The 14,954-nt window shown below is 43.2% G+C and overlaps 1 protein-coding gene across 2 annotated transcripts in view; it reads left to right on the forward strand.

Moving 5' to 3' along the window:
* Positions 1–14,537, forward strand: part of LOC127359017 (uncharacterized) — a 71,650-nt gene extending 57,113 nt beyond the window's left edge. For both annotated transcript variants that reach the window (XM_051392644.1, XM_051392643.1), the window contains exons 6-10: positions 5,699–5,770; positions 5,922–5,978; positions 7,689–7,754; positions 8,058–8,102; positions 14,245–14,537. In XM_051392644.1, the coding sequence (XP_051248604.1) occupies positions 5,699–5,770; positions 5,922–5,978; positions 7,689–7,754; positions 8,058–8,102; positions 14,245–14,252 (248 nt within the window). In that variant the 3' untranslated portion in view covers positions 14,253–14,537. The remainder of the gene's footprint in view (positions 1–5,698; positions 5,771–5,921; positions 5,979–7,688; positions 7,755–8,057; positions 8,103–14,244) is intronic.
* The last annotated feature ends 417 nt before the right edge of the window (positions 14,538–14,954 follow it).

Here is a 14,954-nt window from a genome sequence, read left to right on the forward strand (position 1 = left end):
TTCTTCTGTACCATTATTGTTATCAATTGAATACATTATAGTCCTCGTATGGATGTCTGACTACTTAATCATAAAATTAGACAAAGAACCAGGTCTGAGAACAATTATGTCCTGTTGCCTCCATCTCCACCCTCCATGACATGCCCGACCACTATATAATATTTGCATTTTCTTAACCTCAGATCAACTGGAATTTTTCTGGCATCTTTACAAAATAGTGATTGTTACATTGTTTAATTATGATTGTCTGATCATTCTCCTCTAATTTGTCCATTATGTTGGAAAGGTGTCAAAAATGCCATTGGGTTTTCATTTTCATAGAAATATTAAGCCATTTTTTATCAGAGAGGCTGAGCAAATACATGGCTCTGAAATAAAATGTCTGCTACTTTGGTCACATATCAATTAAATCATTCATCAACATATCTTATCTGATGATCTATTCAGTGTTAACTAATCACCAAAAGTCATAGTAACTTGATCATTTTTTTAATGGTGGGCGACAGGAAATCATGATACATCCTATATTAATTAATGCAATAAATCATCATGAGTCATGCATTAGTTAAGCATTATTTATGTATATGGTTTGTACCTTATGATAAAGTGTTACACACTATTGTCGCAGTGTGGTATTCAGTGTTGGTCAAGTTACTTGGAAATAGTAATTAGTTACTGATTACTTCTCCAAGAAAGTAATTCAGTTACTTTACTGATTACTTATTTTCAAAAGTAATTAGTTACTTTACTAGTTACTTTACTAACTTACTTTTCAAAAACATGATGCACCACCTGAATACGCTATAAAGCAATTGACCTTTCAGCCTAATTCTATTCTTTCTGCATATTCCATCATCTAAAATTGAATCAAATGAAACACTCTTTTGTAAAACTTGGTTTATTAGTTTCAATCTTTTAACTTTATGCACATTGCATCAAGCAAAAATTAAATTAAATGCAACAGTCTCTGACTTGAAGAAAATTGTGAACATTTAAACCTATTTTCTGCACATTCCACCATATTTTAATGAAATAAAGCAAGTCCTTCTTTCTGCATAATCCAACATATAAAATAAAAATATTTGTTGTATAATCCTTCATTCGAATAGATGTAAATACAATACTGCAATAAAATAATTAAAATCAAAGTCTTTCCTGACTGTATTCCAAATTATTAACCTTTATGTCTTTTAACAGTTGGTAAAGTGCAGAGAGGAGTAATAATGAGTTTACCAAAACAGAACATGCTGTTGCATGCCACATTTAGGCTGTTAGTCCAGTCTTATTTAATGGCTACCCTGACAAGGCCCTATGTTTTTTTGTTTTCTTTCGGAATGAAACAGTGGTTGTATCGCATCCGCAGAAGCTTCTCAAACCTCCTATCACACAGTCCGTTCCTTTTCGGGGATAGCACCCACGCAGAGTGTACAGTAATGTCGGTACTTCCAAGCATTAAACGCTGCATGGTCCTGCTCTCTCCCGCGCTCCATGTTGTCTCTTGTTGATCACTACACGTGTCAGTGTTTACCAATGACGTCGCAGCGCTCATACGTCATTGTCACTCACGAGACAGTCTCACAAAACAAAATCACGGTTAAGTAACGCAGTAACGCAGCCTGCTTGCGGGAAAGTAACAGTAATCTAATTACGGTTTTTGCAATTGTAATCCCTTACTTTACTCGTTACTTGAAAAAAGTAATCGGATTACAGTAACGCGTTACAGGAGCGTACAGGATCTGAAAAGTTCTTCCACTGCTGGTCGTCAGTTTCCTAAAATGGACTTGATGTGGTGGAAGAAGTACTTGAAGACTCTTTGAATAAAAGTACATGTAAAAACATTGGATTACAGGTATAACTCCTGCATTCACATTTTTTTAAGTCTAGAGCAAAATGGACTGAGCATCAAAAACAAAAGAGCTCACTACTGATAATTGTTTATTTTAGTGTTAAATTATTGATGCACAACCATGAACTAGATAAATTTTTCCCACACATGATTTACTCTGATTTAATTTTTCTTTAGGCACAACAGAGCCTCTAGTGTTTTGTCACTTTGCTGGTGTCCATAACATACCGTCCAGAGTGAAGATGATCATCGACTGGAAAACATTGGTTTTGCCCTTTTCATGCTTTAAAGGAGAGGACTTAACAGACATAGGGTTATAACTTGCAGGTCAGTGCAAAAACTGTCTCTGGCCCTCCACACCCCTCCCTCCAGCATGTGGCATGATTTCCAAAATAGAATGCAAGATTTTTTCCTAGTTACTTCATATCAATTTTAACTACCCCTTCATATACAATTAAAATGAAAACACAAGTAGTAGTACACAGATGTACACAAGTATTGAATACTGACAAGGAAGAAATTAAGCTATGGCAAAACCATGGGTATTGCCCAATGGTAAGTCTAGGTTTTCCTACAAGTCTGTGAGATGTATGCAGTGGTAACTTCAAATAATTGATGCAGGTGTGCGATGGGTGCTTTAGAAGGGGTTCCTGTGTTATGCTGCTGGTGAAGAAATTAAATTAAAGATTGTAGAGAGAAACCAGTTGGTGGAACAGTATTGGCTCCAGTGGCAAAGATGAGAATTGGCCACAGCTTCTGTACTTCCTTTTGACCTAGAGAAAAAGCAATACATCAGAAATTCAATTTAGAAAAAATATGCAGTACATTATTAATTTCAAGGGAGAATATATCTCAGTTCATTTAAAGAAACACTTAAATGTTTCTACATTAACCTTCTAAATCAGTAATTTCTCCACAAAGGAACAACAACTTCCTCAGCACACCTTCTATTGCTACCAACTGGAGATAGGCAGATGGTGAAGAGGCTGTCAACCAGGGATTATGAGACCAGCATAGAGGGAAGTGAAGATTCTCCAGGGGAGCTTGGATTTTGTCCAGGACACTACGTCCATCAGTCCATCCCAAAATCTGAGTAAAAATAAACACACATTTTGATTGGTAACTTGCTGTAAGAATCAGAAAATTTAATAATTTGAAAAAACTCACATTGTGAGTATTATTTATTTATGTATATTTCAATATGATTCACAATTATTGGGAATGATTCTTTTTGCATCAAAATATTTATTTTAACTGAAAAAACTAAAATCCTGATGTGAGATTTGTTGGGGTCTGTACCAAACAAACATGTTTTCTAATATCTGGAGAATAAGATTTGCATGCCAGGAAAGCTCATAGCAGAGACTAAGAAGGCTGTCCCACAACAAACTACTATAAAACTCTTTTTACTTTAAATGAGGCACTGTCAATATCTTAAGAGGGTTTGTTTATGGCATTAAATTAAAAGTAGTTTATTGTTAGAGTAAGTATGCTTATCTGTCTTACCTTGCAATTTCTCCTCACAAGGTCGCATGCAACTCTTCTCAGATTGTACCCATCAGAAAGCATACCTAAGCTGTGCGCTTAGCCACTGAATACCAGCGTTTGAATACCTTCTTAATTGATGCCTGTAATCACCAGGTGAAAGTATGGCGTGGGTTTTAGGAGGCAGGAAAATTCAAGCATGCTTCAGTAGTAGTACGGCATGTGAAAGGATCCATGCACGTCTCTTTTAATATAGCCTTTCCTGAATGTCAACATCGTTTTGACCATAGCGTAGAGCCTCCTTCTGAAAATCAAGTGTTAGCACATACTGTCTCGTACTGAGTCTGAAAATGTTTTTTTCCTCCGATTGGTCCCTCATTGTAGCTCTAGTTGTTTGGGAAGTTGAAACTTTGGGGAAAATAACCCTTGATTTTATCTAAACCTAGGGCCTCGGGTATGTCTGCTAATCGCATGGTAAGAAAAGACAGAAAGTCTTTGTAATTTTGACCATAATCAGGTTCCCTGAAACAAAAGAGTCTGCTCTCTTACATTACCAAAGAAGGTTTTAAACCCTGTTCAACCATTGAGAAGGAGGTAGTTGTCAAAACCTCTAGCACTGTGGGTGAGAAACACAGCGTTTTTGTACGAAGGTCTCCTAAAGAGTAGGAGAAACTCTTTGGCACAATCCACACCATGAGTGCACCATCTCGTGCCGTTCATTGTTTTTGTGCAAACCAAACCACCATATCCAAAGTAGTTAAGAATCCCTTTTTTGTTTACAAACCACCAATTTGTTTTTATGCTCCTTTTCTGGCGTAAAAGATATGAAACAATGATGTACCTCTTGTTGAGGGACAGTTTCTCCCCATTGGTTTTACACCTATGCCTGGGACATTGCTAAAGGTCACAGCCATCTGATCAGTAAAACCCACCCCATTTTGAATCTCTCTGCCGAACACAAAGATTTCCCTATCTGTGAGGTTAGGAGGGAGCAGATGGGCTACATTTGTTGAAAGTTTTTTTAAAGTCTTCCTTTAAAGGATTTTGCTGTTTTGCATTTTTTCCGAAATTCTTTGACAGCTGCAGTGAGGGTGATGGACCACCTGTACAACCGCTTCTAGCTCTCCATCTGCCATAACTGTCCACGTTGATTGCACAACGTGGAGCAAGAGAGAGATTTCTGTCATCATCGCATTGTATGACAGCTGAGATATTATGACACAAATGTTTGCCCGTCATCTCTCTCTGTATCGCATCATGACAACTTGCCTGTGAGAAGGCTTGGTGCAACATACCGTCTACAGAGCACATCACATTGTTGAAATAGGTTCAGATGTGTTTATATTGTCAGATTTTGTCTGGGTCCATTCATCATTTGACATATCACAAGGATCCATATTGTTTAGTTTGTTTAATGTATCCAGTAATTCTACCGGTATTTTAATTTGAAGATCTGAAGATTTTGGGAAGTGGAGGGTTTATCGCATCCTGTAATTCTGATGGTATTTTAATTTGGGAACGTCGTAGCATGAAGAGCATTGTGTACTCAGATGGTCTGAGAATTGACCCGATATTGGTTCAGAGCTGGCCATGGTGCAACGAAATAATTCAACATCTTACAAAACTCTGAATATTTCACCCGGAAAACATAATTGATTAATCAATAACTTAATAATACACCATAAAACAAACACACAACAACATCATCATTATTCTAATGATTCACCCTTATAGAATTAAAAACATTGACTACGTACAAAAGTTTATTCCATTGTTTTTATTCTAAAACAGAAATTTCTAACAGATTGTTCACACTACCCGTGTCTGCGAGGTGGAATGTCTGGATTTCTATTTTGCCGCCCATAAATCTCTCTCTCTCTCTGTGTGTGTCTCTCTGTGTCTCTCTGTCTTTCAGGTAAACACTTGCTTTCTGGTTACTCTTCACATTTACATTTAAACTATACTACAGTGTAAATTAAACAATGTTAAAATTAAGTAATAAAGGCAACAAAGCCTCCTCTTCATTTGGTTTTTCTACCCTGGTGTGGCAAGGTTGTCTGTGTTTTCTTGGGAATATTCCAGATATTCTTTCTGGTTCTTTGAAACCATCCTGACCTCCAATGATTACATAGTGGAAATTGTAAAATGAATTAATCTGCAATGTTGTATAATTGTTGATTTCAAAAGTATGACTGAGAGAAAGAAAACAGTCCAAAAGGATTTCCTCAGCACAGACCGAAAAACAACAAATCCAAAAAGGGATTTAGTGAGAGGATGAGCTCCAGATAAAGTTCATACAGTGAAAATATGAATGAGTTCTGTAGTAAAATACAATCACAGCAGATCTGACTGTCGTCTCCTCCTCAGGAAGAAATCCTGCTCCAGAAGATGTGACCTACGCTGATGTCACCATCAGACAGGCAGCCAATAGGAGAGGAGGTAGGCTGAGTGTGTGAGTGAGAAAGCTTGTGTGTGTGAGTGAGTGTGTGTGTGTGTGTGTGTGTGTGTGTGTGTGTGAGTGAGAGAGTGTGTGTGTGTGAGTGAGTGTGTGTGTGTACTGATTCACTGAATGTGTGTTTTTATCTTCCAGACAAACTTTCTGCAGATCCTGATACTGTCTACTCTGGAGTGAGGACATACACTGCAGGTACACACACACACACACACACACACACGCACACACAAACACACACGCACACACAGACACACACACACACAGGTTGCGATACTGGGAGCTGTGGCATTGTGGAGTCTGATGGCAGATGGTACAAATTAGCCTCCAAACTGCTTTGAGGCTCGGGGCTGGGTCAGTCTGTAGCTGAAGATGCTCCTGAGCTGCCTGAGCTCAGTGTAGAGAGGATGAGAGGGGTTGTCCATGATGGCTTTCAGCTTCCCTCTCATCCTCTTCTCAGTCACAGCCTCCACACTGTCCAGCTCCATCCCCATCACTGAGCTCGCCTTCCGCACCAGCTTGCTCAGCTTAATGGCACCCGTAGTCCCGATGCCTCCCCCCAACAGACCACCGCAAAGAAGATGACACTGGCTACTACAGACTGGTAGAACATCTGTAGTTGCTGAGTGCACACGTTGAATGACCTGAGCCTCCTCAGAAAGAACAGCCTGCTCTGTCCTTTCCTGTAGAGGGCCTCAGTGTGATCTGTCCAGTCCAGTTTATTGTTGGGTGTCACCCCCAGGAACTTGTAGGTGTCCACCATCTCTACCTTCTCCCCCCTAATCTCAACTGGGGTGGGGTTCCTCTTGCCCCGCCGGAAGTCCACCACCAGCTCTTTGGTTTTTCCTGTGTTGAGCTGTAGGTGGTTCCTATCGCACCATCCAATGAAGCTCTCAATCAGGTCTCTGTACTCCTCCTCCCGATCATCTGTGATACAGCCGACAATGGAGGAGTCATCAGAGAACTTCTGTAGGGGGCACGCTCCAGAGTTGAAGCAGAAGTCAGAGGTGTAGAGGGTGAACAGGAACGGTGATAGTACAGTTCCTTGGGGTGTACCAGTGCTCCTCGTCACCACGTCTGACAAGCAGCTGTGCAGTCTGACATACTGTGGTCTGTCAGTGAGGTAGTCTGTGATTCAGGTCATGAGGTCCTGATCCACCTGCATCACAGAGAGCTTTTCTGCCAGCCGGAGAGGCTGGATGGTGTCGAAGGCACTGGAAAAGTCAAAGAACATGATCCTCACGGTGGGCTGTGACTTCTTCAGGTGGGTATAAGTTCTCTGAGGTGCTGCAGAACCAGTCTCTCAAAGGTCTTCATAACATGTGACATTAAGGCTACAGGCCTGAAGTCTTTGAGAGCTTCCTTTTTTGGGAACAGGAACTAAGCAGGAAAGTCTTTCAGATCTTTGGCACCTTCTTCAACCTCAGGGAGAGGTCAAACAGACGCTGGAACACTCCTGCCAGTTGCTCAGCAGACACCTTAAGGACTCTCGGGTTGACGTAATCTGGACCTCTGGTCTTGTTTATCCGGGTCCTGGTGAGCTGCCCTCTCACCTGGCTTCCTTTGATGACCGGGTTGGTTGTGGAGGTGGTGGGGGTGTGACAATCCCCAGGTCTGGGCAGTATCCTTCCCCTGTCCTCAAGGGAGGGAGCTGTGGGGATTGATGAGAGGGGGAGGAGAGGAGGGGTATGAGAGGGTGGAGTGGGGAGAGGGAGGAAGGGGAGGGGGGTTGAGGGGGGGTGAGGGCAGATGAGGGGGGGTGTTACTGTCGTCTGGGTAAAGAAGAGGGAGACAGGCTGTGGTGGAGGAGGGTGGAGCAGCCAGGGTCTGAATGGAGGTACCTGAGGAGGTGGAGGGGGTTTGTGAGTCAAACCGATTATGATTATGTTCGTGTTTGTCTCTCAGGTCCTTCTGAGGTCACATATGGTCACATCATCATCAGGTCTAAGAGGACAGCTGGAACCAGGACTGGTAACCATGACAACACACTGTACACATACACACACACATTGGACATAAAACACACACAAACACACACACACACACACACACACACACACACACACTGTACATAAAACAGACACAAACACACACAAACACACACACACACACACACACTGTACATAAAACAGACACAAACACACACACACACACACACACACACACACGCAAACACACACACACACTGTACATAAAACACACACACACACACACACACACACACACACACACACACACACACTATATATATAATTCACTATGTTTGTGTTTCAGGTCAGTCAGCTGATCCAGATGTTGTGTATTCTTCACTGAGAGCAGGTGTGTGTGTGTGTGTGTGTGTGTGTGTGTGTGTGTGTGTGTGCTGTATGTACAGGATCCATACCAGTGACGGCTGGTGGTGATTTTGGGTGGGGGGGCTAACAAATGCATTACACTCATCAATACGTTACACAGCAGCAACAACAGCATCACATCAAGTTACAGCAACAACATTGCAACAGTGGGGATGCATACCCAAATGAATGACCTGATGCCAAATCTCTCTCTCTCTCTCTCTCTCTCTCTCTCCTCTACGGTGTCGGACAAGGGCAAACACGCCGCAAACGGCAAAATGCTGCAAACACAGGAATGATGCAAAACCAAAAACACACAAAGACATAAAACAAATGCAACAGAAAAATGCTGCAATCACAGAAACGAAGCAGAAGCAAAAACTTACAAACCCACAAAACAACTGCAAGAGAGAAATGCTTCAAATTCACATGAAGGAAAACATACCTTTTTACTCTGCTCTCAAAACTTACCCAACTTTCTTCTCCTTCTTCATGTCTTTCGGGTCTGGTCCCACAGGACTGGTCCATCCCTCAGGTCGGGTCCCCCTAGTGGCCTGGCGCACTTCCGTTTTGTGGAGTGAATTTGCGGCGTTTCTCTCTCGCAGTTGTTTTGGGGTTTTTGTGTGTAACCCTAACCCGTGACCGGCGCGGTAGAAAGAGTGAACACTAACGCTGGTCCCAGTGCTATTCTCACCACCCCCGCTACTTCTACCACATCCATTAGCTCTCCTACTGATACTACGAGTTCGTGTATCATTTCCACTCCCACCTATGTTGGGCAAAGGGTCGTGTGTTTATGCTTGTATCTTTTCCTCGCTTTGCCTGGCAGCGCCATTGCTATGCAAAGACGCACCGTGACTATCACGCTCACTAAACGACCGGCCGTCATCTCCCAAAGGTAGATTTTCCCGTTCAGAATCAGAGTCAGTGAATAGGAGACCCATCACTTCCCTAAGCGTCAACTTTTTGCTTGCCATTGTCGTTTATTTCGTCTCAATAACTCCTAAATCCAGCAATACCGCTTCAGCATAAATAGCGCCCCTGGCACACTATCTCCGATTTCTCACCCAACAGTTTGGACGGGACTTCCTCGAACATTTTGCATTAAAGCATGACGTATTTCTGAGCTAAGGTCTAAGTACGGGATGTCTGCTGACTAGTGGAGGGGAGTATGAACGAGATATAACACTCTATACGGAGAAAACAGCTGTTTGATTCAGTACCGCGTCGTGTCGCTATTTTGCGACTTTGGCGCTTAAAGGGTTAATTGTATGGTATGAACAGACCGATGTGGGGCTAACTGTTCAGAGTTTTTAAAATGTGACAATAGATTGGACAAAAAGATGTTTGCAATTGAAAAAAACTGTAATGTTCACATGCAATGTCACGGTGCTTCTGCGGGAAAGTGTTCTTAAACAGCGGAAAGAGTTCAGGGTCAATAAGTTCCAAAGACACCAAGTGCCTGGCTTTCTTAAAGCGAGCCTTTGACCATTATGTCACAGCACTGTGCGGCTACTGACACATTATCTGACCGCTGCATCCTGCGGCGTTGCAGGGGTTGCAGCTGTGTCCGCATCAGGATGTGGCTGATTGTCATCTGCGGTCAGCAGTTCAGATATGAAGCATGAAAGATTCTCCAGACAATTTAATACAGCGATGCGGTGACTCTCATTAAGCTGACAGCTGATAATAATAATAACAATAATAATACATTTTATTTATAAGCGCTTTTCTGAATACTCAAAGACACTTTACATAAAAAAATAAAATAAAAAATAGAATAAACATAAAAGCAGCCAAATAACATCGAATAGTAAAACATTAAAAACACATCAGACTTAGCTAAACATTAAAAGCAATTTTAAAAAGGTGAGTTTTTGTCAGTGATTTGAATATTGGAAGGTCGGTACAGTCACGGATGGGTTTGGGGAGAGAGTTCCAGAGGGAGGGGGCAGCTACAGAGAACGCTCTGTCGCCCCAGGTTCGGTGCTTGGTCCGGGGGTGGAGGAGTCAGGAGGTTTGCTTCAGATGAGCGGAGGCTGCGGGATGGATTGTGGCGATGGAGCAGGTCAGTGAGGTAGGAAGGAGCCTGGTTATGGAGGGCTTTGTGTGTAAGGAGGAGGATTTTGAACTGAATGCGCTGTGGAACTGGGAGCCAGTGGAGGGTCTGGAGGACGGGAGTGATGTGATCACGGGTGCGGGTGTGGGTGAGCATACGTGCAGCGGAGTTTTGGATGTATTGTAGCTTATTTAGAGTTTTGGATGGTGTGCCATAGAGGATGCTGTTGCAGTAGTCGATTCTGGAGGTGATGAAGGCGTGGATGAGGGTTTCAGCAGCAGAGAAGGAGAGTGATGGGCGAAGACGGGCAATGTTCTTGAGATGAAAGAAGGCAGTTCTCGTGATTAGGTTTATGTGATGTTCAAAGGAGAGGTTAGTGTCAAAGATGACTCCGAGGTTGCGACTGTGGGGGGGATGGAGACAGGGTGGAGTTGTCAATGGTGAGGTGGAAACTGTCTGTGGTTTTGGTGAGGGATTTGGGGCCGATAATGATAAGGTCTGATTTGTCACAGTTGAGTTTGAGAAAGTTGGAATGCATCCAGGATTTGATGTCGGTGAGGCAGTTGGAGAGAGTCGAGTGAGTGGCCGGGGTGATGGATTTGGTGGAGATATAAAGCTGGACGTCATCGGCATAACAGTGGAAGTGGAGACCATGGTGGCGAATGATGTTGCCAATGGGGAGCAGGTAGAGTATGAAGAGGAGAGGACCAAGCACCGAACCCTGGGGGACGCCTTGGGACAGGGGAGCAGTGGAGGAGGTGCAGTTGTTGACATGGATGAATTGTTGTCGGTCTGTGAGGTAAGATTTTAGCCAGGAAAGTGCAGTGCCAGTGATGCTGAGAGAGGACTCAAGACGGGAGAGGAGAATGGTATGGTTGATGGTGTCAAAGGCTGCAGTGAGGTCCAGGAGGATAAGGATGGTGAGGTGGCCGGAGTCAGCGGAGAGGAGGATGTCGTTGGTGACTTTCAGGAGGGCTGTTTCGGTGCTGTGTTGGGAGCGAAAACCGGATTGAAATGGTTCGAACAGTTCATTTGAGCAGAGGTGGGTTTTGAGTTGTGTGGCGACAATACGTTCCAGTATTTTGGACAGAAAAGGAAGATTGGAGATGGGCCGAAAGTTAGACATGATGTCAGGGTTGAGTCCAGGTTTTTTGAGGATGGGGGGTGACAGCAGCCAATTTGAGTGAGCGGGGGACTGAGCCGGACTTGAGAGAGGAGTTGATGATTTCTGTGATGAGTGTGGAGATGGCTGGTAAAGAGTCCTTGATGAGGTGAGATGGGATAGGATCCAGGACACATGTAGTGGTTTTCATGCCTGTCATGATTTTGGGCAGCTCCCCTGGTGACACGGGGCAGAACTGAGACAGAGGCTGAGAGGCGAAGGGGGGGAGCAGATGAAGGAGTGGGATTGCAGGCTGTGGGGGGCAGGAGCGGAGGACAGATTGTTATAAATGGTGTCGATTTTTGATTGAAAGAATGAAAGAAAGGAGTTGCATTTGTCAGTGTTGAATGACTTGGAGGTATTGTCGCTGGGCTTGAGGAGTTTATTTACTGTAGAAAACAGAGCCTTGGGGTTGGTGGAGCCAGCGTGAATGAGGTGAGAGTAGTAGGTGGACCGGGTGGTGTTGAGGGCATCCTTGTACTGCAGGAGGTAGTCTGTAAAAGTTTGGAGATGAACAGTTAAACCGGTTTTCTTGTAAAGTCTTTCAAGTTGTCGTTTGCGTGTTTTCATTTTGTGCAGTTCAGGAGTGTACCAGGGGGCAGAGTGGGTGAATGAGACGGTTTTGGTTTTGATGGGGGCCAGCTGATTGAGACAGGAGGAGAGTGTTTCGTTGTAGAACTTGGTGAGGTCAGAGGGGTTGTCAGTCAGCGGTGGGGGGGTAGGAAGATATTTTACTTGCAAGAGAGGTAGTAAGAGCTGAAGGGGAGATGGATTTGAGGTTTCTGAAAGATATTGTCCGTTTATCCTTAATGGTGGGAATGGGGATGTCAATGTCCGTGATGATTGCCAGGTGGTCGGAGATGTTGAGGTTGAAGCTGGAGAGGTGAAGTAAGGTGAGACCAGTGGAGCAGACCAGATCCAGGATGTGACCACGGCTGTGGGTGGGAAAGTTGACGTGTTGGGTGAAGTTGAAGCAGTGTAGTAGTTCCAGGAATTCAGTGGCAGATTTGCAGTCATTGTCAATGTGGATGTTGAAATCTCCCAGAAGAAGAACGGAAGGTGAGATGGCAGATAACTGAGTTAGAAAGTCAGAGAAGTCGGTGATAAAGGAGGGGTTTGGTTTGGGGGGGCGGTAGATGATGGCAGTGACCAGAGGAGTGGGACCAGAGAGTTTGAACGTGAGGTGTTCAAAGGAGTGAGCAGCAGGGATAGAGATGGTGGATGTTTTGATGTCCTCCCTGTAGATTGCTGCTACACCACCTCCCCGCCCCTCAGGTCGGGGTTTGCCAATGTAAGTGTATCCGGTGGGTGTGGTCTGGTTGAGCAAAAAGTAGTCCAGAGGTTTGTGCCAGGTTTCAGTGATACAGAGGAAATCCAGGTTATTGTCACTTATGAATTCATTCAGAATGAGACTTTTATTGTTAAGTGAGCGGGTGTTGAGCAAAGCCAGTTTCAGGTGACGTTGCTTCGTGAAAGTTTGAGAGGACCGAGGAAGGGGGCGGAGATTAGATAGGTGCACATGTCGTTTGTTGTGATGACGTAATGAGGAAGTTGCGGTGCGTGAGCAGGACCAGATGGATGGGATAGAGTTAGGAGTTGAACAGTTGTAGATGAACATACGACCAGAGCCTCTGTGTGGAGGACGGCGAAGTAGTCCAGTTTCACGGAGGATGTCGGTGCAGTCCGGGCGTTGATGGTTGTTGAGTGAGTGGAGGACGGAGGTTCACTTTCCCCAGCAATGACAACTTTACGCTGTTTCCAATGTAGCTCGTGCTGCATTTATGTTTCCTAATTTTGTCGGATAAATATTTTAAATCCACAATTCCTTGTTGGGTCCAAGCCGTGTCTCCTCCAAACAGCAAACATGGAAACAGAAAAGTGAATTCCTAGCTACACTTGCTGTTAGCCAGTCCGTTAGCTGAAACCACGTAACACAAAATTACGATTTTGTCGTTTGTCCTTTTGTATTATTTGAACATCGTTTGGATGATGTGTTCCCAATCTCTGTATTTCCATTTATTCCTCCAAATTGATTAGAAAGTAAATAATCCACCTCGTTAATGTTCATGCTAACGCCCGCCATACTACGAACTAGCCTCACTGTACTGTAGCTACTGCGCTGTGATTGGTCGAAGGTCATTGCACTGTAGCTACTGCGCTGTGATTGGTCGAAGGTCACTGCACTGTAGCTACTGTGCTGTGATTGGTTGAAGGTCACTGCACTGTAGCTACTGCGCTGTGATTGGTCGAAGGTCACTGCACTGTAGCTACTGCACTGTGATTGGTCGAAGGTCACTGTACTGTAGCTGCTGCGCTGTGATTGGTCGAAAGTCACTGTACTGTAGCTGCTGCGCTGTGATTGGTCGAAGGTCACTGCACTGTAGCTACTGCGCTGTGATTGGTCGAAGGTCACTGCACTGTAGCTACTGCGCTGTGATTGGTCGAAGGTCACTGCACTGTAGCTACTGCGCTGTGATTGGTCGAAGGTCACTGCACTGTAGCTACTGCGCTGTGATTGGTCGAAGGTCACTGCACTGTAGCTACTGCGCTGTGATTGGTCGAAGGTCAGCCTTTGGCCTGAATAAATTTAGCCCATTCACAGGAAACAACCCAGGATAAATCATATATCCTGGGTTGTTTCTGTCACTGTTTGGTGCTGTTGCTGCTCTAGGTTCTACCAAAATTCAAAACAATATGTTCTAAGGTTTTTAATAATAGTTTTTCATCTTTACTGTAAAAGATGGGGGGGGCTGGGGGGGCTTAGCCCTGTTAGCCCATATACACAAGTTCTATACTGGTGTGTGTATAGTGTGTGTACAGTGTGTTACAATGTGTGTACAGTGTGTGTTCAGTGTATAATATATCAATATAAACAATCAATAACTGATGTATTTTCTCTCTCAACAGGAAACTGAAGACAATCTGTTGGACAGTTTTTATTTAATACTTTGAACTTCATGTGTTCTTTAATAACTCTGTAACTTGTTCTCACCATTATTGTTTATAGTTTTTCGCAATCACTTTACACACAACTCTGTTATTGATCAGTGGAATAAATAAACCTCTGCAGTGTGTGTGTGTGTGTGTGTGTGTGTGTGTGTGTGTGTGTGTGTGTCACTGTCCCTCAGCCTGTGTTATGTAGGATTGTAGTCCGTCCACATTATCTGAGGAGCTGAAATAAAGATATTATTGGACATACAGTATGCTCCTGATGGTCTGCTGGATGTGTGACTATATTTCACTGAATAAAGTCACTGTTTTATTGTGATTATGAGTCAGAGGGTTATACTTTCATTTCACACTGCACACTACTACTACTCTCAGAAATATATAATTAAACAGTCTGTTAATAAAATATATAATTAAACATTCTGTTAATAAAATATATAATTAAACAGTATGTTAATAAAATATATAATTAAACAGTATGTTAATAAAATATATAATTAAACAGTATGTTAATAAAATATGTAAGTAAACAAAATATATAATTAAACTGTCTGTTAATTCAGGAGTTTGTAGGTTTAAATTCAAACATTTTTTATTTTATAATGAAGACTATATCCAAACATCAGTGTGTGTGAATGGGAAATGGACCTGTACTTGTATAGAGGCTT

Source organism: Dicentrarchus labrax, unplaced genomic scaffold (assembly GCF_905237075.1).
Source record: "Dicentrarchus labrax unplaced genomic scaffold, dlabrax2021, whole genome shotgun sequence".
NCBI lineage: Eukaryota > Metazoa > Chordata > Actinopteri > Moronidae > Dicentrarchus > Dicentrarchus labrax.